Genomic DNA, 24,330 nt, shown 5'->3' on the forward strand with positions numbered 1-24,330 from the left:
AAGAAAACACCTGTGATGATAATCTGATACACAATGTCTCCAATTATGAGTGAGGAATACTGTAGGCAATGTAATTATTTGAAAGCAAAGTTATGACACTAAGAAATCAAACATATTATTAATATTACATTAAATATCATTCACCTTATGCCCAAGTAAGGATAGGCTATCCACTTTAATACAAGTGGTGCACTGATGTTCTACACAACCACTACTTAGAAGCTGATGACAGTGAAAATGGTGTCACCCAATTCTTGCCACATAGTGATTATATTCTCATATGAAGGCAAACATATGAGCAACAGACTGAAAGGCTACAAGCAGAACCTTGTGCACCAGGACCCAGGAGAAAGGACTGACCCAGACCGTGAGTGTCCAGGAGTCTCCAGTGGAGGCGTGGGTCGGTGGAGGTCTGCTGCATGGTTGGGGGCACTTGAGGGCACGGAGCATAGCAGTGAGTACATGGGAACATTTGAAGGAGGTCGCCACTATCTTCATGACCTCCATGATAGTATAAGTAAGTAAGTAAGTGTTAGTCGCTCAGTCGTGCCTGACTCTTTGCGAACGAATGGACTGCAGCCCACCAGGCTCCTCTGTCCATGAGATTTTCCAGGCAAGGATACTGGAGTGGGTAGCCATTTCCTTCTCCAGGGCATCTTCCCAAGCCAGGGATCAAACCTGGATCTTCTGCACCACAGGCAGATTCTTTACCAACTGAGCTACAAGGGAAGCCCCCAGGATAGTTTGGCCCCAGGTGAGGGAACTCACCTCCACCCATCAACAGAAAATTGAATTAAAGATTTATTGAGCATGGCCCCTCCCATCAGAACAACACCCAGTTTCCTCCTCAGTCAGTCTCTCCCATCAGGAAGCTTCCATAAGCCTCTTATCCTCCTCCATCAGAGGGCAGACAGACTGAAAACCACCGTCACAGAAAACTAACCAATCTGATGACATGAACCACAGCCTTGTCTAACTCAATGAAACTATAAGCCATGCTGAGGAGGGCCACCCAAGACAGATGGGTCATGGTGGAGAGTTCTGACAGAATGTGGTCCACTGGAGAAGGGAATGGCAAACCACTTGAGTATTCTTGCCTTGAGAACCCCATGAACAGTATGAAAAGGCAAAAAGATAGGACACTGAAGATGAGCCCCCTAGGTCGGTAGGTGCCCAATATGCTACTGGAGATCAGTGGACAAATAACTCCAGAAAGAATGAAGGGATGGAGCCAAAGCAAAAACAATACCCAGTTGTGAATGGGACTGGTGATGGAAGCAGGGTTCGATGCTGTAAAGAGCAATATTGCATAGGAACCTGGAATGTTAGGTCCATGAATCGGGGCAAATTGCAAGTGGTCAAACAGGAGATGGCAAGACTGAATGTCAACATTCTAGGAATCAGCAGTCTAAAATGGACTGGAATGGATGAATTTAACTCAGATGACCATTATATCTACTACTGTGGGCAGGAATCCCTTAGAGAAATGGAATAGCCATCATGGTCAACAAAAGAGTCTGAAATGCAGTACTTGGATGCAATCTCAAAAATGACAGAATGACCTCTGATTGTTTCCAAGGCAAACCATTCAATATCACAGTAATCCAAGTCTATGCCCCGACCAGTAATGCTGAAGAAGCTGAAGTTGAACAGTTCTATCAAGACCTACAAGACCTTCTAGAACTAACACCCCTAAAAGATATCCTTTTCATTATAGGGGACTGGAATGTAAAAATAGGAAGTCAAGAAATACCTGGAGTAATAGGCAAATTTGGCCTTGGAGTACGGAAAGAACCAGGGCAAAGGCTAATAGAGTTTTGCCAAGAGAACACACTGGTCATAGCAAACACCCTCTTCCAACAACATAAGAGAAGACTCCACACATGGACATCACCAGGTGGTCAATACTGAAATCTGATTATATTCTTTGCAGCCAAAGATAGACAAGCTCTATACAGCCAACAAAAACAAGAACAGGAGCTGACTGTGACTCAGATCATGAACTCTTTATTGGCAAATTCAGACTTAAATTGAAGAAAGTAGGCAAAACCACTAGACCATTCAGGTATGACCTAAATCAAATCCCTTACGATTATACAGTGGAAGTGAGAAATAGATTCAAGGAATTAGATATGATAGACAGAGTGCCTAAAGAACAATGGACAGAGGTTCAGGATGTTATACAGGAGGCAGAGATAAAGATCATCCCCAAGAAAAAGAAATGCAAAAAGGAAGAATGACTGTCTGAGGAGGCCTTACAAATAGCTGTGGAAAGAAGAAAAGCAAGAGGCATTTGAATGCAGGGTTTCAAAGAATAGCAAGGAGAGATAAGAAAGCCTTCCTCAGTGATCAATGCAAAGAAATAGAGGAAAACAGTAGAATGGGAAAGACTAGAGATCTCTTCAAGAAAATTACAGATAGCAAGGGAACATTTCATGCAAACATGGGCACAATAAAGGACAGAAATGGTAGGGACCTAAAAGAAGCAGAAGACATTAAGAAGAGGTGGCAAGAATACATAGAAGAACTATACAAAAAAGATTTTCACGACCCAGATAATCATGATGGTGTGATCACTCACCTAGAGCCAGACATCCTGGAATGAGAAGTCAAGTGGGCCTTAGGAAGCATCACTACAAACACAGCTCGTGGAGGTGATGGAATTCCACTTCACCTATTTCAAATCCTAAAGAGGATGCTGTGCAAGTGTTGCACTCAATATGCCAGCAAATTTGGAAAACTCAGCAGTGGCCACAGGACTGGAAAAGTCAGTTTTCATTCCAATCCCAAAGAAGAGAAGTGAAAGTCACTGTCATGTCCAACTCTTTGCAACTCCATGGACTATGCAGTCCATGGAATTCTCCAGACCAGAATACTGGAGTGGGTAGCCTTTTGCTTCTCCAGGCGATCTTGCCAACCCCGGTCGAACACAGGTCTCCCACATTGCAGGCAGATTCTTTATCAGCTGAGTCACAAGTGAAGCCCCTCCCAAAGAAAAGCAAAGCCAAAGAATGTTCAGACTACAGCACAATTGCTCTCATCTCACATGCTAGCAAGGTAATGCTCAAAATTCTCCAAGCCAGACTTCAATAATACATGAACTGTGAACTTCCAAATGTTCAACCTGGATTTAGGAAAGGAAGAGGAACCAGAGATGAAGCCGCCAACATCCATTGGATCATTGGAAAAGCAAGAGAGTGTCAGAAAAATATCTACTGCTTTGTTGACTATGCCAAAGACTTTGACTGTGTGGATCACCCCAAAATGTGGAAAATTCTAAAGAGATGGGAAAACCAGACCACCTGACCTGCCTCTTGAGAAATCTGCATTTAGGTCAGGAAGCAACAGTTAGAACTGAACATGAAACGATGGACTGGTTCCAAATAGGGAAAAGAGTCTGTCAAGGCTGTGTATTGTCACCCCGCTTATTTAACTTATATGCAGAGTACATCATGAGAAACGCTGGGTTACATGAAGCACAAACTGGAATCAAGATTGCCAGGAGAAGTATCAATAACTTCAGATATGCAGATGACACTACCTTTACATTTTGTGAAAGTTAAGAAAGTGAAGAAGAACTAAAGAGCCACTTGATGAAAGTGTAAGAGGAGAGGGAAAAGTTGGCTTAAAACTCAACATTCAGAAAACAAAGATCATGGCATCTGGTCCCATCATGTCATAGCAAATAGATGGGGAACAGTGTAAACAGTGACAGACTTTATTTTCTCGAGCTCCAAAATCACTGCAGATGGTGACTACAGCCATGAAATTAAAAGATGCTTGCTCCTTGAAAGAAAAGCTATGATCAACTTGGACAGCATACTAAAAAGCAGAGACATTACTTTGCCAACAAAGGTTTGTCTAGTCAAAGCTATGGTTTTTCAGTAGTCATGTATGGATGTGAGAGTTGGACTGTGAAGAAAACTGAGCATTGAAAAATTGATGCTTTTGAACTGTGGTGTTGGAGAAGACTCTTGAGAGTCCCTTGGACTGCACGGAGATCCAACCAGTCCACCCTAAAGGAAATCAGTCCTGATTATTCATTGTAAGGTCAGATGCTGAAGTTGAAGCTGAAGCTCTGATATTTTGGCCACCTGATGTGAAGAACTGACTCATTTGAAAAGACCCTGATGCTGGGAAAGATTGAAGGCAGGAAGAGAAGGGGACGACAGAGGATGAGATGGTTGGATGGCATCACCGACTCAATGGATATGAGTTTGAGTAAACGCTGGGAGTTGGTGATTCAGGAGGAGGCCTGGTGTGCTACAGTCCATGGGGTCGCAAATAATTGGACATGACTGAGCAACTGAACTGAACTGAACTGAAGTGTGTTAACTATATGGTATGATGATTATTTTCTACTCATTATGTGGAAATGGATTATCATGAAAGTCTTCATCCTCCTCTACTTCACACTGAGTAGACTGAAAGTGAAAGTCACTGAGTTGTGTCCTACTCTGCAACTGAGGAGGAGGAGAAATAGGAAGGTTGGTCTTGTTTTTCAGGGATAGCAGATACAGAAGCAGTGGAGGAGACAGAAAGGGAGGAAAAGAGGCAGGCACACTCCGTGTAACTTTATAAAAATGCATCATAATTTATGTCTGATTTCTTTGCTTTTTCATTTCTCCAAAAATTCTTCTATATGAAACCAATCCCTCATCCACTGTCTGTTTTAGTTTCAATGCTCATATCATAAAAGGATCCATGTTTTAAAAAAGTCAAAAGCAGTCTTCAATAATCAGAACTCTTCCGTCAGGCTATCTGTTGTCAATTTCTTTTGTTTCTGGCACTGCTTCTACATTTTCTCCGGCATTGGTTCGGAAGCACTCATCTCCATCAAGTTGCTTCTGTTTGTCCCTTTGATGTGATGTCTATTAGCTTTTGAATTTCTCTAAGATCCATATCTTGAAACCCTTCACACTCTCCCCCCTCCTTTTTTTTTTCTTCTATATCCACATGATTTCCTTGATTGGCTCTATTGTAAAGCCTATGAAGTCATGCACAACATCTGGACACAGTTTTCTCCAGAAGGAGTTTATTGATTCAAGTTTGATGGATTTCACAGTTTTTTCTATAACAGTGATGGCATCTCCAAAAGTGTAATCCTTCCAGACTTTTATGATGTTTCATCAAGATTCTCTTCCATAGAGTTGACAGTCCATCACAAACATCCTTATGACCCTCTGGTCTAAATGCTAAATTAGAGACATTGTATTTAGGGGCAAGTAGACCACATTGGTGACTTCGATGCTGAATTCAAGGGGTTCTGGGTGACTAAGGGAATTGCACCCCACCCCTCACTACCCCCCCCCCAAAAAAAAAAACTTTAAAAGACAGCTCCTTACTGGAAAGGTATTTCCTGACTTCAGGGAAAAAACATAAATGGAACAAATCTGTTAGGGGAAGCACACTGATTGAAACTGCCCACCCCGGTCAGGTACCATAGTAACCATTTGCATGAGTTGTTTTATGGCAGGAGATCCTGATAAGGAATACGGAACTAATAGGCCACCACCAGCCGGAAGAGATCGCAAAGATCGAGAGGAGACACTACCTGTCCGTCCACTTCCCAGAATCCCTCTTGCTAGCATCCATCTTGGCTGAGCGATGCGTGCGCCACCAGGAAAGACTCTGAATTAGAATGATTGGCCAAAGACCACCCGGAAACTAATCCCATCACCATAAAACCCAAGACTGCGAGCCACGCGGCAGAGCAGTTCTCCTGGGTTCCCTTACCTACTGCTCTCCACCCGGGTGCCCTTTCCCAATAAAATCTCTTGCTTTGTCAGCATGTGTCTCCTCGGACAATTCATTTCCGAGTGTTAGACAAGAGCCCAGTTTCGGGCCCTGGAAGGGGTCCCCCTTCCTGCAACAAATCCAGAAAAAGTGTTTCATTGTCCAGGCCTTTTAGTTGTACAATTAAAAACAAACAAACAAACAACAACAACAACAACAAAAAAAAACAACTGGCAGCTGCAGTTTATCTTTTTAAGGTTCAGAACTTAGAAGCATTTGAGAAAAGGGCATTTGCACGAAATGGTGACATTGTCTTATTCCTTCCTGACTTAAAGCCCGGTGCTCCCTTCTCTTCCTTGTGGCATTTTTTCCCCAAGAATGTCTGCATTAACAACCTGCTCAGGCAGATATCCTTTCTTCTCAATGATTTTCTTAACAGCACCTGGGAACTCATCTGTTGCCTCTCAGTTACCTGTTATCTTGATATTTTTAAGCCAAATTTCTTTCTAAAATTATCAAACCATCCTTTACTGGAATTAAATTGTCCAGCTTTAGATCCTTCACCTTTCTTTTGCTTTAAGTTGTCAGATAATGACTTCAGTCTTCTCAAATCATCTTAGTAATCCATAGATATGTCTTTCGTAGAGCAATCGTGTACCCACATCAAAACTGCATTTTTAATATGAGATTTTTTAAAAAGTAGTTTGCAAGAAGTACAAGATTTTCGAACCTGGTGGAATGACCACAGCAATGACATTCCTTATTTCATTTTTTTATATAATGGTCCTTACGCTGGATCCATTTCTCTTGAAGTGGCTGGCAACCTCAATTGCAGACCTCAATCACTGGTACATATCAAGCAATTCAATTTTTTCTTGTAATGTCATATCTTTTCCTGCTTCTTGGGAGCACTTCCAGCATCACTAGTGACACTTCATATGGGTCACTTGGTGTTACCCAAGGTTTAGGGTATTGTGCTAAATATAATGAAAAATGTGCAAGTACCATGAGCCATCACTTTTTACTGGGGTACCAATGTACTGGCAAGATCAACTGCTCACGTGGAGATGATTAGTATCACACAGAATTTTAAGCTCACAACTCGAGCTCATTGTGATAGCAACAGGAGGTTTCTATGACATTTTGACAGTAGGACAGTGTGAACTGGAGCTAACTTCACATAGCCTTGCTTTAACACTGCATCCAGACACTTGCTTGCATTTTTCTTGACTGCAAATGACACCATGTATGATCTGTAAGTGTTTGTCTGTGGAAGTTTTGATAAATCTTAATTTTCACAAGAGATTTGTGACTATTTTATGGTAATACATGATAAAATAGACTAGTATCAACATATATTTTGTGCATTCATGACATTACTAATTTTTAACTTTTTTTCCCAGTATTTCTAGGCTTTGTGACTTGTCTACAAGTTTTTTCAACTTATTGCAAATCTCTGAAGAATTTTTAAATATACATACTGCAAAAAAATCTGCATATAAGTAGCCTACACAGTTCAAACTCATGTTGTTCAAGGGTTAACTCTCTATATAAACTCATATAAATATGTGCTTAAAGTCTTGAAGAAAATAAAGAAAAATAATTGACTGTCTAAAAGGTGGAAACTGGGGAGATTTAAAGAGAAATTTTACTACTTTTAGGTGTGTTATTTATTTTGACTATTTAGGTAGTACGTTGTTGACATTTTTCCCCACAGAAACAATACTAAATGTTATTTTTATTATTAAAAATGCATTTTAAAAGGGAAGATATACAAGAAATAAAAATATATTTTGCCCTTGAAGACTTTTGCTATAAAATTTTAAATTACAAAGTATTATAAAAGGCAAATATCTAAGATGACATGAAAAAAACCATCTGATTCTAAGTTGAGCATGGACATTTCAGTGAAAGGAGGCAACATCTCAATTCTAACACAAGTTTGCTAAATGATTTAAAGGAAATGTCTATAGTCCTATAAAAACTAATTCTGTGGTGTTTGGAAAAAATTAATTTATATGACTACATAATCATGTCACATTATAGATAAACACTCATAAAAGAGAGAAGAAGGTTTTGTGTGCCATAATTTCTGATCCTAAGGAAGGAATGAGCTGGGGGAAAATACATCTAAACTCACCTCAATATGTCTTCCATAAGCCTTCTCTGTGATGTTTTTATGTTTCCCATTAACCTCTATGTGCTCCTAAAATGTATGGAAAAGGCTCTGTGAGCAAGCCTATGTAACATCCCTGCCTTGCCTCTGAAGCATGATCACTAGCTGTCATGAGAGTCTCAAAGGATTGAAATGACACAGGCACACACCAAGATTTTACAACACTACTTTACAAAAACAATTCTCTTCTTTTGCTGTGATCAAAACGACTTTTAAAATCTTGATTATAGCATTTTAAGAAAGTGTTTGGCACCATTAGGACATCAACAAATATTTCTTAAATGAGTGAAAAATTCAATAGGTTGTATAACATATAACACATTTTAAAGAAAATTTTTCCTAGACTATTCAAAAGCCATAGAACTGCAGAAAAACCTTATTTTTATTATTGACAAAAAAAAAAAAAACTTGCCAATATCACAGGCATACAACCATCTATGTACTCTATCTCCAGGATCTTTAAATTCAATTCAAATATTACTACTTATTTTCATATTAAACTCTATCTAGAAGGAGTCTATACTCATATATGCTAAATTCAAAGGGCATATTTACCTTTATATTGTCAAATTCTCAAGTAAGAAGTCATTAAGCAAAAGTACTCTGAACTGTTGACCTATGTTTAGTGAACAAAGTGAGAACAAGATATTAAAATAATATCATTTTACTTTAATTCAAATAATTCATTTGGTGATTTGGTGTCCTTGTGTGTGTGCTAAATTGCTTCAGTCCTATCTGACTCTTTGTGACTCTATGGACTCTATTAGTGTCTTTACTGAAAAGGAAATAAATAATACCTCAACTTGATTTGCTTCATCATGGCAGTCATGTAAACAATAAAGATATTTATTTAGCCCATGTAAAAATGGTATTTTATTTTTTATTGAGTTAGTAGAAAAAGAGCCAAAAAAATTCAAAATAAAAATGATTTAATCAAATAAACAGTGAGTTTAATTAATGTTTGCCAAAAGTTTTCACTTTCGTCTCAGGTTCAAAGGATTTGTTAACAAAATAAGCCACTCAATATATACAAATAAATAATACAACTATTTATTAGAGAATTATCTATCTTACTTTCAAAATACTAACATTAAAAGAAGAGAGAAATAGAAGAGCAGAAGATACATCACCAAATAAGATTCTGAATAACATCCAGACTTAAACAGTGCTGGCAAGTCCCCTATCAGAGTGCATCTGGAGTACCAATTGGGAAAGGATCTGTGGGTGAGACTTCAAAGACTGCAGTTTGGGGTTCCCATTTATAATCCCAGGATGGACTCAGACTGATATCATCATCAACCTGTGAGCAAATTGCAAGCTTGGGTTCAGGTTAATGATTTGGTTCTGACATGTAAAACTTGGACTGTTGCTAAGCCTGGGGCTTGATTGCCCGGGGCCCCCTCCAGGGGCTCAACAACCTCGGGAATCCTCTCCCATCTTATCTATGGGGCTTTAAGTCTTGCAGACCCAGCAGGCAGTCACTCACAGTCACTCCGTCTGGGCAGTGTCCAGGCAGATTAGAATCAAGGTCAGAGGCCTGCTCTGCTTTGTCTCTGAAGCTTAAACAGAACTGTTTATTTAATTTCCCTAACAATTGTCTGAAACCTAAACTAAATGTTAAAAAATAAACTATCTAAGAATTTATATCCCCCTTTGATATACAGATAGCCAGTCTCACACCAGAAAAGTAAAACACAGAGGTTCTTAAATCTTAAAATGCACTATCTAGTTAGATTGCATTTTTTAATCATCACAGCCTTAATATACAGATAAGTTTAGATAAAAGAATATAAATTACTATTCTAACCTACCTATGAGCCACAGAGAAAAGGAGGGAAAAAAGTGAGAATGCAAATTGTAACTGAAAACAAGATTCATTGCAAAATTCAGACTTAAATTGAAGAAAGTAGGGAAAACTACTGGACCATTCAGGTATGACCTAAATCAAATCCCTTATGATTACACAGTGGAAGTGACAAACAGATTCAAGGTATTAGATCTGATAGACAGAGTGTCTAAAGAACTATGGACAGAGGTTCGTGACATTATACAGGTGACCGTGATCAAGACCATCCCCAAGAAAGAGAAATGCAAAAAGGAAAAATGGCTGTCTGAGGAGTCCTTACAAATAGCTGAGAAAAGAAGAGAAGCCAAAAGCAAAGGAGACAAGGAAAGATATTCCCATTTGAATGCAGAGTTCCAAAGAATAGCAAGGAGAGATAAGAAAGCCTTCTTCAGTGATCAGTGCAAAGAAATAGAGGAGAACAATAGAATGGGAAAGACTAGAGATCTCTTCAAGACAATTAGAGATACCAAGGGAACATTTCATGCAAAGATGGGCTCAATAAAGGACAGAAATGATATGGACCTAACAGAAGCAGAAGATATTAAGAAGAGGTGGCAAGAATACACAGAAGAACTGTACAAAAAAGATCTTCATGATCCAGATAATCACAATGGTGTGATCGCTCACCTAGAGCCAGACATCCTGGAATGTGAAGTCAAGTTGGCCTTAGGAAGCATCACTACAAACAAAGCTAGTGAAGGTGATGGAATTCCAGTTGAGCTATTTCAAATCCTAAAAGAGGATGCTATTGTTGTAGCCACGTGTTCCGGGAAACAAACTCACTCAGGACCATGCAGATAGTGGAGTGTAGCTTATTACACCAATGCGCCCAAGGCAGAGTCTCCTCTTAGCCAAGGACCCCAACTGACTTTTGTGAAAACCTTATATACCTTAAGTGTACTGCTCAAGCCCGCATCCCCAAATTCCTTAAACCTAGCCTGGGAAGTGTAAAAGGGAGATGCAATCAGGTTACAGCCATGATTCATAATTGGAAGGGTCAGGTGGTTACACATTGTAGCCTACACCCTTGCCATAAAGATTACAAAGGTGATTGACTACAGAGGGGATTATTACATTCTTTTTGGCGACAGGAAATCTTGGTATGGAATCTGGTGTTTATCAGTTCAGGAGGCCAGTTTGGGCGTAGGTAAGCTATCCTCATTGTTACTAGGCACATAATCCAAAGCAAACTGAAAGTGCAAGGTGGAGTTTCCTTCTTTTTCAAGATGGAGTCAGCTCAGTCTGTTCCTTTCCTCCCTCACTATTAAAATGCTGCACTCATTATGTCAGAAAATTTGGAAAACTCAGCAGTGGCCACAGGACTGGAAAAGGTCAGTTTTCATTCCAATCCCAAAGAAAGGCAATGTCAAAGAAGACTCAAATTGCTGCACAATTGCACTCATCTCACACGCTAGCAAAGGAATGTTCAAAATTCTCCAAGTCAAGCATCAACAGTATGTGAACTGGGAACTTCCAGATGTTCAAGCTGGATTTAGAAAAGGGAATGGAACCAGAGAGCAAATTGCCAACATCTGTTGGATCATCAGAAAAGCAAGAGAGTTCCAGGAGAACATCTGCTTTTGCTTTATTGATTATGCCAAACCCTTTGACTGTGGGGATCATGACAAACTGTGGAAAATTCTTCAAGAGATGGGAATAACAGGCCACCTGACCTGCCTCTTAAGAAATCTGTATGCTGGTCAAGAAGCAAAAGTTAAAACTGGACATGGAACAAGAGTCTGGTTAGAAATTTGGAAAGGAGTACATCAAGGCTGAACACTGTCACCCTCCTTATTTAATTTATATGCAGAGTACACCACGAGAAATGCTGGGCTGGAGGAAACACAAGCTGGAATCAAGATTGCCGGCAGAAATATCAATAACCTCAGATAGGCAGATGACACCACCCTTATGGCAGAAAGTGAAGAAGAACTAAAGAGCCTCTTGATGAAAGTGAAAGAGGAGAGTGAAAAAGTTGGCTCAAAACTCAACATTCAGAAAACAAGGATCATGGCATCCAGTCCCATCACTTCATGGCAAATAGATGGGGAAATAGTGGAAACAGTGACAGACTATATTTTTGGGGTCTCTAAAATCACTGTGGATGGTGACTGCAGCCACGAAATTAAAAGATGTTTGCTCCTTGGAAGAAAAGTTTTGACCAACCTAGATAGCATATTAAAAAGCAGAGACATCACTTTGCCAACGAAGGTCTATCTGGTCAAAGCTATGGTTTTTCCAGTGGTGATGTATGGATGTGAGAGTTGGACTATAAGGGAAGCTGAACACTGAAGAATTGATGCTTTTAAACTGTGGTGCTGGAGAAGACTCTTGAGAGTTCCTTGGATGGCAAGGAGATCCAACCAGTCTGTCGTAAAGGAGGTCAGTCCTGGGTGTTCATTAGAATGACTGATGTTGAAGCTGAAACTCCAATACTTTGGCCATCTGATGTGAAGAACTGACTCATTTGAAAAGACCCTGATGCTGGGAAAGACTGCAGGCGGGAGGAGAATGGGACGACAGAGGATGAGATGGTTGGATGGCATCACCGACACAATGGACATGCGTTTGAGTAAACTCTGTGAGTTGGTGATGGACAGGGAGGCCTGATGTGCTGCGGTCCATGAGGTTGCAAAGAGTTGGACACAACTGAGGGACTCAACTGAACTGAATACATTTATACAAAGTTTAACCACCCTACTCCACTTTACTCCCCAGCTCATAGGTGATCTCTTCATTTAAACAGCTATTAGGATTAGAGTTGGGAATAATTATTTGACTTTCATCAGTGCTTTTTATTACCAAGAATCTTATGTTATATTACTAATCTAAAATATGGACTTCCTGGTGGCTCAGCTGTCAAAAAATCCACCTGCAATGTGGGAGAACTGGGTGAGATCCCTGGGTTGGGAAGATACCCTGGTGAAGGACATAGCTACCCACTCCAGTATTCTGGCCTGGAGAAGCTAAAATATAATTGTTTAAGGCAGTTCTAATTTTAAATAGTCACCATGATAGTAGCATATTCATAACATACACAGTATGGATGATTACTATATCTAATCAACAGATTAAAAAAATATATGCTTTGATCATGCCCACAAAAAAAGTAGTTTGTAATTTGATATCATCTTCATTGTTGTTGTTATTTTAATTATTATGTTTATTTTTATTATATGTTTAACCATGGAGTGGTTGTGTTATCAGTGTATTCACATCTGCTGTCTGTGGGACTGAAAAAAGTCACACTTATTTTATAGCAATTCTATGACCACCCAGTCCACGGGTGTTTTTCTTTCTGTTTTCCAAGGTATAGTACTTTTATTTCCTACATTCATCTTGGCACTTATCATTTAGTCTGTTACATCTCATATATTGACCCCTTATTACTTCTAAACTTCCCACTATTTAAGTGTAATTGACTTTTTCTGGTAATCCACACTTTCTATGAACCTCACAATCTCTTCTGGGAAAGAAAGGATATATATTTCTTTTGAAGTTCTCAAGCCTAACTACATACCATGTACTATCTAAAAACTTGAATTCGTGTTAGACAAAATACAATAATGAGCAATAATTTAGTGTGTAGGTCTACTTACAAACTCTCATTTTTGCTACTTAAAAAAGAATTAAAACTACTTGGGTCATATTATATTTAATTAACAGCTCAAATGCAGTGTTTCTGGAGGTAGAATATTGCTGGAAGACCAAGAATACTTGTCTAAGTCATAGTGTGAACTGTGCTTGAATCTTGTCTGTAGAAACTGTTTCCGCATTATTTCTTGAAGAACGAACGGCTGCCAGTCTGCTTATTGAAATCTCCTCCTGATAGTACTTAGTGTCTGAAGAGTTAACATGCTTAAAAAGACATTCTTGATTCCATCCCCAATTTTAGTCTACTTTCAATCTCCTAGATTCTAGTGAATGTCACCCTTATCTTTTCAATTCCTCGGTCCAAGAACTTAGTCATTTCAAAGTTCTGACTTTAAAACAAAACAAACAAACAAAAAAACTGTAGAAAGACCTTCAAACTTTGATGCTAAACCATTTTTAAGTGATCATTTTTTAGATTAAACAAGCAACAACAAAAAACGATTTTAAGCCAGCAATAGGGATGTGGGTGCATGCTGCGAAGTCATTCAGTCGTGTCTGACTCTTTGCGACTCCATGGACTGTAGCCCGCCAGGCTCCTCATGGAATTCTCTAGGCAAGGATACTGGAGTGGGTTGCCATTTCCTTCTCCAGGAGAGCTTCCCAACCCAGCGATCGAACCCGCGTCTCATATGTCTCCTGCATTGGCAGGTGGGGTCTTTACCACTAGCACCAGCTGGGAAACCCAAAGTGAAAGTGAAAGTCACTCAGTTGTGTCCAGCTCTTTGTGACCCCATGCACTTACAGTCCGTGGAATTCTCCAGGCCAGAATCCTGGAGGGTAGCCTTTCCCTTCTCCAGGGGATCTGCCCAACCCAGGTCTCCCGCATTGCAGGCGGATTCTTTCCCAGCTGAGCCATGATGGCTTCCCTGGTGGCGCAGAGAATAGGGGTGTGGGGAGCGCAAATGAGCCAAGACTGCATGGTCGGGCTCTCTCGCCCCGCTTTTTGTACATAGTGATTATGTCACAGCTGAGATCACTTATAGCCCTGCACATGCACACCCAGGGTACAGCTTGGTCACGGGCTACTTTGTGCGGTTCGCCTGCATGAGCGTCCCCATGAAAGCCCCGGCTGCTGCTGCATCGGGGCCACGCTGGAGCGACATCATGGTTATGCTATAAGAGGGTACGTTATGGCTACACTGTGGTTCTGTTATGGCTGCTGCTACCGCTGCCCTGCCAGCCAGGAGACAGAGAACGTGTCTGTAGCTCCTACAGCTCCTTGCGTCTTCTCCCAGCCCCTTAGCTCCAGCCTCGCCTACCCTGGGATCAGTGAACAGTCGGAACGGCAAGACAGTTGGCATCATGAACAGAATCCGCAACACAAAGGGCTTCCCTGATGGCTCAGTGGTAAAAATCAGCCAGTGCAACAGGCACGAACTCTGCACCTCTGATCCCGGATGATCCCTTAAGCCACAGAGCACTAAGCCCATACACCGCAACTGTTGAGCCTGTGCTCGAAAGCCTGGGAGCTGCAAACACTGGGCCCATCTGCCGGAAAGACCATGATTCTCAACTAGGGAAGCCACTGCAATGAGAAACCCACGCGCTGCAACTAGAGAGTAGCCCCCGTTTACCACAGCTGGAGAAAAGCCCGTGCTGAAATGCAGCCTAAGTTTTCAGAGTTGCAAACATACCACCATTTAATTTTGAATATTTATTACCATTCAAAGGAATTTACATCTTTTAACAGTCACTCTTCATCCCTCTCCATTTTCTCTCTCAATCCTAACAACCACTAATCTACTTTCTAGCTCTGTAGATTTTATTCTGGATATCTCATAGAGGCAGGATTACATAATATATGGTCTTTTGTGACTGGCTTCTTTTACTTAGCACGATGTTTCCAAGGTTCATCCATGTTGCAAGGTTCGTCCATGGAATTCTCCAGGCAAGAATACTGGGGTGGGTTGCCACTCCCTTCTCCAGGGGATTTATACAACCCAGAGATGGAACCTGGGTCTCCTGTGTTGTAGGCAGACTCTTTATCATCTGAGCTACCAGGGAAGCCCCATCCGTGTTGCCCTGTGTATCAGTACATCACTCCTATTTATTGCTAAGTATCCATTGCATGGATATATCACATGTTATCAGTTGATGAACATTTGAGTTGTTTCCATGTTTTGGCTATTATGAATAATACTGTTACAACCACCCACGAGTGCAATTCCTTACTTATGCAGTAAATGTATGGTTTTATGAAGAACTATCAAGTTATTTTTCAAAGTGGTTGCACCATTTTATATTTCCATCAGTTGTGTATGAGAATTCCCATTACTTCACATCCTTTAAAGCATGTATTGCCTTTTTTAAAATTTTTGCTACAATAGTGGAAAAGAAATGATATCTCATTGCAGTTTTGATTTGCATTTTCTTAATCATTATGTTTAGCATCTTTTTATGTGCACACTACCCTATTTTGTATTTTGGAAAAATATCTGTTCAGACTATCCACTGATTTTAATGGTGGTGTTAGCACTCTTTCAATATTCAATACCTTATTATAAAAATTATTTCCAATACTTTCTTCCATTATGTGGGTTATCAACTTCTTGTTAGTATAATTTGCAGTGCAAAAGTTTTAATTTTAATGAACTTCAATAAATCACTTCTTTTTCTTTTCTTGCTTGTGCTTTGGAATCATAATTAAAAAGAGTTTACCTAACTCAAGGTCACAAAGACTTACTCCCAAATTTTATCCTAAGAGTTTTATTAGTTTTGTTATTACATTCAATTCTATGAGTCTTTGCAACCATTTAAATTTAATTTTTGCCTGTAGTGTGAAGTAGGAGTCCAACTTCATTTTTGTGTGTGAGCATATCCAATTATCTCAGGATCACTTTTGAAACTGCTGTTTTTTCTCTTGGAATTATTTTGTCATCCCGTCAAAAATTGACCATAACTATAAAAAGTTTATGTCTAGACTCTCAATCGTATTCCATTGATAAATGTCTTTCTTTCTGCAACTACTACACAGTTTTGCAGTAAGTTTTAAAGTTTGGAAGTCTTCCATATTTCTTCTTATCAAGACTATTTTGGCTATTCTGCATCTCTTGTGTTTCTATATGGATTTTAGTAACAGTCTGTCATTTTCTGCCAAAAGAAAAAAAGGAGCAGACTGGGATTTTGACAGGGATTTTGCTGAATTTGTAAGTTGATTTAGAGTATGCCATCATCATTTTCTACATGGACTTTCTAATGCCCTCACAACTGATCTTTTCACTTCAGTCCTTGCCCTTCAAATATGTTCTCCATATGGAACTAAAGTGATTAAAGAAAAACAAACCTAGATTATGTTCCTCTTCATTTTACAAATCCCCAAAGCCTCACCCAGAGTAAAATCTAAGATCCTTAAGTTTAATGACCCTATATCCACCTTTCTCCTGCTGCTACTCTGATTTCATCTCTTACAATTTTCCTACTTAGTCACTCATCTGAACTACCCTGAACTGATCATGAATCATTCTCAGCTGGATCGACTTCAGACTTTTTTACATTCTTTGTTAATTCTGCCCCTATCCTTCCTCCTCCAGACATTCTGCACTTTCCTCAGGTCTCAGATACAATATCATATTATTAGGGGGTCCTTCTTGATCGTTTTGTCTAAAATAGCATCTCTCCATCTGTCTCTATCTTCTGATATGCTTTGTTTTCCTTCAGAGCACTCATCACTGCCTGACATGTAATACATGCATGCATTTTTTTAGTATTTATCTCCCCCAATAAGTAAGTTTCATGTAAACAAAGATTTTGTTTTGTTCATGATTTTATCCACAGTGCTTAGAAAGGTGTCTTCTACAAAGCAGGCATTCATAAATATTTGTTGAAGGAGGAACAAAATATTTTAAGACTATCTAATGGCTACAGATTAAATAGCCAATCCTATCAGGATTCTGTTATAGAATGTTATATGCAGATAATACATAATTAAACTTCTCTCTCTTACTGTCAATATTATTATATTAAGCAGTACATCTACTTTAAAACACATGTCAAATGAATTTGAAGAGTATGTGAATGAGCCTTCCTTGTATCTAATTTTCAGCAAGTCAAAAATATTGAGGTCTCATAATCACTATCAGTCTTAGCAAGCAATCAAATTTATATCACTATGTTCTAAAATCAAGAATCATTGGTACCTCATAAACAGGATTCTAGAAGAATACTAAGAATATTAAGAAGCCAAAGAGCATTAAACTTCTTCACAATTCTGTTTTCACTTTACATGATTTGGACTGTACCACTAGGAAAATTTATTGTCTAACAGAACCTTGCTACAACTGGCTATTTTACCAGTTTCTTCTCTAACATTGGGTTTCCCTTGTGGCTCACTGGTAAAGAATCTGCCTGCAATTCAGGAGACCTGGGTTCAATCCCTGGGTTGAGAAGATCCCCTGGAGAAGCGAAAAGCTACCCACTCCAGTACTCTGGCCTGGAGAATTCCATAGACTGTGTAGTTCTTGGGGTCGCAAAGAGTCGGACACGACTGAGCGAATTTCGTTTCCACTCACTTCGCTAACATTGGATAGTGTTGCTTTAAAACCAAGATAATATAATTTGCTACTATTTATTCTCTTGCATGCATTTGGTGCTGTCGATAAAGGTGACATAATTCTCAGTGCAGGTCAGTTTTGTACTTGGGAACTGCCACCCAAAAAGAAAGAATTCCTACAGTATAAAAGTTTCAATGTGCATAAAGGAGGATACATTAATATTATAGTGTGAAAAATAACAGAATTATAAATGCATGAGAAGCAGTATAGGAATCGGGAGTCAGGAAGACCTTATTTTAAATGCTGATTCTTTGTTTTCATAAGTATAGTAATAATGATGAAAAGTTACACATAAAGGAACTTACTTCTTTTTCTCTAAAAGGGAAATAGCAAACAATTTTAGAGCACCTAACAAAGTGCCAGGGATATGGTAGGTGCTTAAAAAATGTGTGGTTCAACTCCTTTGACAGATATCTCAAACGGGCATGGCATGAGGTATAAATTCAAGGGTCTAATGAACAGATAGACTGAAACAGCTATCTTTATATGAGGCAGGTGGGATAACCACTGAAATGAACGGTTGAGAATTCCATTATCACTTTTAAAGTAACTGGTATCTTTACAATATAATCACATTAAAAAATGACACATTTTACAAAATTGAATACTAAAATAAATTGAAAAAGTATGAGAATTTTGAAGAGTTCATAAATCGGGAATCAGATAATCTATTCAATATTTATCTTTTTGCCTTTAAAATATTCTTAATAGATTTTTTTTTAAGTTCAAAAGTCAAATATGCTATTCAATCCACATCCTGACAACAGTAGTTGACAACCTGGTGGATACATTTCCACTGTTTTGAGTATACTCCTATAACTGTTTGTGTGCATGTGAAGTCACTGCAATACTGTTTGACTCTTTGTGACTCTATGGACTGTAGCCCACCAGGCTCCTCTGTCCGTGGGCTTCTCCAGGCAAGAATACTGCAGTGGGTTGCCATGCCCTCATCCAGAGGATCTTCCTGACCTAGAGATGAAGGGAATTGTGTCTCTTAAGTCTCCTGAATTGGCAGGTGGGCTCTTTACGACTAGTGCCACCTGGCAAGCCCCGTAATTATTTACATAGGATTTCTATGATTTGCTTAAATTTGTTATATATATATATACACACACACACATACATACACACACATATATACACACATATATCTCCTCTCCTGAAGTTTGTTTTGGAAAATTCTTAGTATCAATAAATGATATTACTATAATTCATCATCCAAATCCAAGAAAGCCTATGTTATTAAAACTCACATCTGTACAGTTCAGTTCAGTTGAGATGCTCAGTCATTTGCGACCCCATGGACTGCAGCACTCCAGGCTTCCCTGTCCATCACCAACTCCTGGAGTTTACTTAAACTCATTTCCATTGAGTCGGTGATGCCATCCAACCATCTCATCCTCTGTCGTCCCCTTCTCCTCCCGCCTTCAATCTTCCCCAGCATCAGGGTCTTTTCCAATGAGTCAACTCTTCACATCAGATGGCCAAAGTATTGGAGTTTCAGCTTCAGCATCAGTCCTTCCGATGAACACTCAGGACTGATCTCCTTTAGGATGGACTGGTTGGATCTCCTTGCAGTCCAATGGGCTCTCAAGAGTCTTCTCCAACACCACAGTTCAAAAGCATCAATTCTTCAGCACTCAGCTTTCTTTATAGTCCAACTCTCACATCCATACATGACCACTGGAAAAACCACAGCCTTGACTAGACGGACCTTTGTTGGCAAAGTAATGTCTCTGCTTTTTAATATGCTGTTTATGTTGGTCATAACTTTCCTTCCAAGGAGTAAGCCTCTTTTGATTTCATGGCTGCAATCACCATCCGCAGTGATTTTGGAGCCCAGAAAAATAGTCAGCCACTGTTTCCACTGTTTTCCCATCTATTTGCCATGAAGTGATGGGACCAGATGCTGTGATCTTAGTTTCCTGAATGTTGAGCTTCAAGCCAACTTTTTCACTCTCTTCTTTCACTTTCATCAAGAGGGTCTTTAGTTCTTCTTCACTTTCTGCCATAACGGTGGTGTCATCTGCATATCTGAGGTTATTGATATTTCTGCCAGCAATCTTGATTCCAGCTTGTGCTTCTTCTAGTCCAGCATTTCTCACGATGTACTCTGCATATAAATTAAATAAGCAGGGTGACAATATACAGTCTTGACGTACTGCTTTCCTGATTTGCAACCAGTCTGTTCCCGTCCAGCTCTAACTGTTGCTTCCTGACCTGCATACAGATTCCTCAAGAGGCAGGTCAGGTGGTCTGGTATTCCCATCTCTTTAAGAATTTTCCAGTTTGTTGTGATCCACACAAAGACTTTGGCATAACAAATATGTGTGTGTGTGTGTGTGTGTATATATATATAAATTTCTATATTCAAACAAATTCTTACAGTGGGTAGATGGCATTTCTTGCCACCTATGTTTTTGCTCATATCCATGGGAGGTTATATGTCTCACTCCTGATGCTCACTCAGCATTACATGTGCATTACTTTGGCCATGAAAAGTAAATGCAATCTTATTTGTTAACTGAAATTTTAAGTGCCAATATATGTTCCAACATGTTTCTGTTTTTCTCTCTAAAATGATATCTTAAATATTGTAGATAATGACTGCTTCACCAGGCTGACCTACAGGTGATACTATAATAAACCTTCGAGGAATGTGGAATTTGAGTTAGGAAGCAATCTTGTTAACTATTAGCTTGCTAGACTATGCAAAACTTGATGAGAAAAAAAAAGGAGGGGGGGAAATCACTTATATATGAAACCTGACAAATACAGCATACTAGTGAATATAACAAAAAAGAAGCAAACTCACAGATATACAAAACAAAGTAGCGGCTACCAGTATTGAGGGAGGGACAATACCGGGATGGGAGACTGGGAGGTATAAATTAGTTGGTATAAGATAGGTTACAAGGGGGCACTGTACAACACGGGGATATAGCCAGTATTTTGTAATAGCTATAAATAAGAGTGCAATCTTTAAACATTGTATATTTTTAAAAAAGTAAAATTCCTTCTATAATTAAAAACGTGTAGATGAATGAGGTAAAGTGTAAGAGTCTGGGAAAGATTTAAAGACAGGCCACTGCTGGCTTTGAAGATGGAGGAAGAGACTGAAAAAAACCCAGGAATGCAAGACCTCTCTAAATTCTGGACAAGGCAAGAAAATATCTTCCCCTGGGACATTTAGATGGCCTACAGGCCTGCTTACACCGTGATTTTAGATTAGTGTCACCTACATCAGAAGTCCAATATCTGGAGCTGTAAGATAACAAATGTTTCTTGTGAAGACACTAAGTTAGCAGTAATTTGTTCCCCAAACATTATGACTTTGGTACCTGGACATGAGGTGTTGCTACATAAAATACCTAAGAAATGGAAAGAGAAAGAAAGAGGTACTATTTAAGAAGATTTTATTTTCTACCTATAACTCTACATATCATCAGGAATTTTAATTTTTATGTTTGCAATAAGATAGAGACAGTATGTTTTTATTTTCTTCCAGACAAAAGCAGCTATTCTAGCAACTTCATTTCTTTCTCTAGTTATTCTATTTTCAACTTCTTATATTTTATTTCATTTTCTTTCTTCTCCTCTTCCCTGAGATAACCAAAGAATCATATGTATCAGCTCAGACTTACATATTTACTAATAGTTTGATGATACAAGCTAGTAGCAAGTACAAGTAGAGCAAAGAGAAATTTGGAACATCAGTGATGGCTCCCAGGGACATTGCATCATCCTTAGACATGAATTTCTAACCTAGAATACCAGAGGAGGTTTCCGTGTAAGATATCTCAGTTACTCCACAGAGCAGGAAGCATTAAGCTTATGAAGAATTTTTAATTTATATCTAGATAAGTGATCTTATTTAATATTTTCTATGAAATTAAACCTCACATATCCTAGGTTTGTTTACTATAAGCAATCCTAGCCAAAGACATCTTTCTAAGAGCATTCCATTGATAAGGACTCTTTCTACTAAATCACCCACAATGCAGGAGATGTAGGAGATATAGGCTCAAGCCCTGGCTCAGAAAGACCCTGTGAAGAAGAAAACAGCAACCTATTTCAGTATCCTTGCCTGGAAAATCCCATGGACAGAGAGAGGAGTCTGGCAGTCTGCAGTCCATCGGCTTGCAAAGAATCGGATGTGGCTGAGCATGCATGCACTTCCTATTAAATATCAATAGCTTATTTCCTGAGACCTCCAAGGAGAGTAGACTGGGTCAACTGTGTTCTTTCTTTCCCTAAAATTATCTCTCCAATAAAGATACATAAATTACAGGGCAATTATTCTACCTTTTTCCTCCCCAGAGCCCCAGAAAACTATTAAGTCTGTTTGGTTTCTTTAGGGATATCACCCTCTTGATATAATTTAGTCTTAAGTGGATAAATCCAATGGCATTTCAGGTCAAGAGATATAATTTCCCATTCAGTTTAGTGCTTGTTACATGAATTTGGTTGTAATTACCTCTAACACGACAACAGTAATTCCTAGCAACTGTTTCAGGTGAATTAAGGAATGGGATTTTTTTAGACACTGTTATCTCTATTGGCATAGTTATTTTATTATAGCACAACCATTTCCCCTTATCTGACTCTTATGCAAACCATTCAAAAATATTTGTAAAACTCAAAAAAAATAAAATAAAATAAAAAAATATTTGTAAAACTCTCAGCTGTTCAAGACACAAAACTGTCCTAAAAGAACCCATGCTCTACTCTATGACATAAAGCAAAGCAAGACCCTCTATGACCCACCTCCTAGGGTAATGGAAATAAAAACAAAAATAAACAAGTGGGATCTAATTAAACTTAAAGGCTTTTGTACAGCAAAGGAAACTATAAACAAGGTGAAAGACAACACTCAGAAAGGGAGAAAATAATAGCAGATAATAATAATAGCAAAAAACTGACGAAGGATTAATTTCCAAAGCATGCCTGCAGTTCATGCAACTCAATACCAGAAAAACAAAGAACCCAATCAAAAAGTGGGCAGAAGACCTAAACAGATATTTCTCCAAAAAAGACATACCAATGGCTAATAAATACATGAAAAGATGCTCAATATTGCTCATTATTAGAGAAGTGTAAATGAAAACTACAATGAGATATCACCTCACACACGTCAGAATGGTCATCATCAAAAAACATACAAACAATAAATTCTGGAGAGGATATGGAGAAAAGGGAGCCCTCTCACACTGTTGATGGGAATGTATGTTGATACAGTCACTATGGAAGACAGTATGGAGATTCCATTAAAAACTAGGAATAAGACCAACTCCAATACTTTGGCCACCTCATGCGAAGAGTTGACTCATTGGAAAAGACCCTGATGCTGGGAGGGATTGGGGGCAGGAGGAGAAGGGGACGACAGAGGATGAGATGGCTGGATGGCATCACTGACTCGATGGACATGAGTTTGAGTAAACTCCGGGAGTTGCTGATGGACAGGGAGGCCTGGCGTGCTGCGATTCATGGGGTCGCAAAGAGTCGGACACGACTGAGTGACTGAACTGAACTGAACTGAACTGATGACCCAACAATCCCTCTACTGGCCATATACCCTGAGAAAACTATAATTGAAAAAGACACGTGCACCCTAATATTCATTGCAGCACTATTACAATAGTTAGGACATGGAAGCAACCTAGATGTCCATCGACAGATGAATGGATAAAGAAACTGTGGTACATACGTACAATGGAATATTACTCAGTCATAAAAGGGAAGCATTTGAGTCAGTGCTAATGAGGTAGATGAAGCTAGAGGCTATTATACAGACTGAAGTAAGTCAGAGAAAAACAAATATCATATATTAACAAATATATATGAAATCTAGAAAGATGGTACTGATGGACCTATTTGCAGGGAAGTCGTAGAGACACAGACACACAGAACAGACTTATGGACATGGGCGGGGGTGGGGGAGAAGGCCTGGCTGGGATGAATAGAGAGAATAGCATGGAAACATGCATACTGCCATATGTAAAATAGATAGCCATGGAAATTTGATGTATGATTCAGGGAGCTCAGACTGGGGTTGTGTGACAACCTAGAGGGGAGGAATGGAGTAGGAGGTGGGAGGGAGGTTCAAGAAAGTGAAAGTCAAAGTCGCTCAGTCGTGTCTGACTCTGCGACCCCATGGACTCCTCATGGGATTCTCCAGGCCAGAATACTGGAGTGGGTAGCCTTTCCCTTCTCCAGGGGATCTTCCCAACCCAGGGATCAAACCCAGGTCTCCCACATTGTAGGTGGATTCTTTACCAGCTGAGCCACAAGGGAAGCCCAAAAATACTGGAATGGGTAGCCTATCCCTTCTCCAGGGGATCTTCCCGACCTAAGAATCAAATTGGGGT

The 24,330-nt window shown here is 39.4% G+C and overlaps 1 protein-coding gene and 1 non-coding gene across 2 annotated transcripts in view; both read right to left on the reverse strand.

The window, feature by feature from the left end:
- Nucleotides 1-657: 657 nt before the first annotated feature.
- TRNAH-GUG (transfer RNA histidin (anticodon GUG)) lies at nucleotides 658-729 on the reverse strand. Its single transcript has one exon. It is a non-coding gene; the product is annotated as a tRNA-His (tRNA).
- Nucleotides 730-14,434: 13,705 nt separating this feature from the next.
- The window catches only part of CNBD1 (cyclic nucleotide binding domain containing 1), a 384,488-nt gene continuing 374,592 nt past the window's right edge, over nucleotides 14,435-24,330 (reverse strand). The window contains exons 12-13 of the mRNA XM_061122766.1: nucleotides 18,268-18,277; nucleotides 14,435-14,900 (exon numbers count right to left, since the gene is read on the reverse strand). Coding sequence (XP_060978749.1) covers nucleotides 14,435-14,900; nucleotides 18,268-18,277 — 476 coding nt within the window. The remainder of the gene's footprint in view (nucleotides 14,901-18,267; nucleotides 18,278-24,330) is intronic.

Source organism: Dama dama, chromosome 21, assembly GCF_033118175.1.
Source record: "Dama dama isolate Ldn47 chromosome 21, ASM3311817v1, whole genome shotgun sequence".
Taxonomy (NCBI): domain Eukaryota; kingdom Metazoa; phylum Chordata; class Mammalia; order Artiodactyla; family Cervidae; genus Dama; species Dama dama.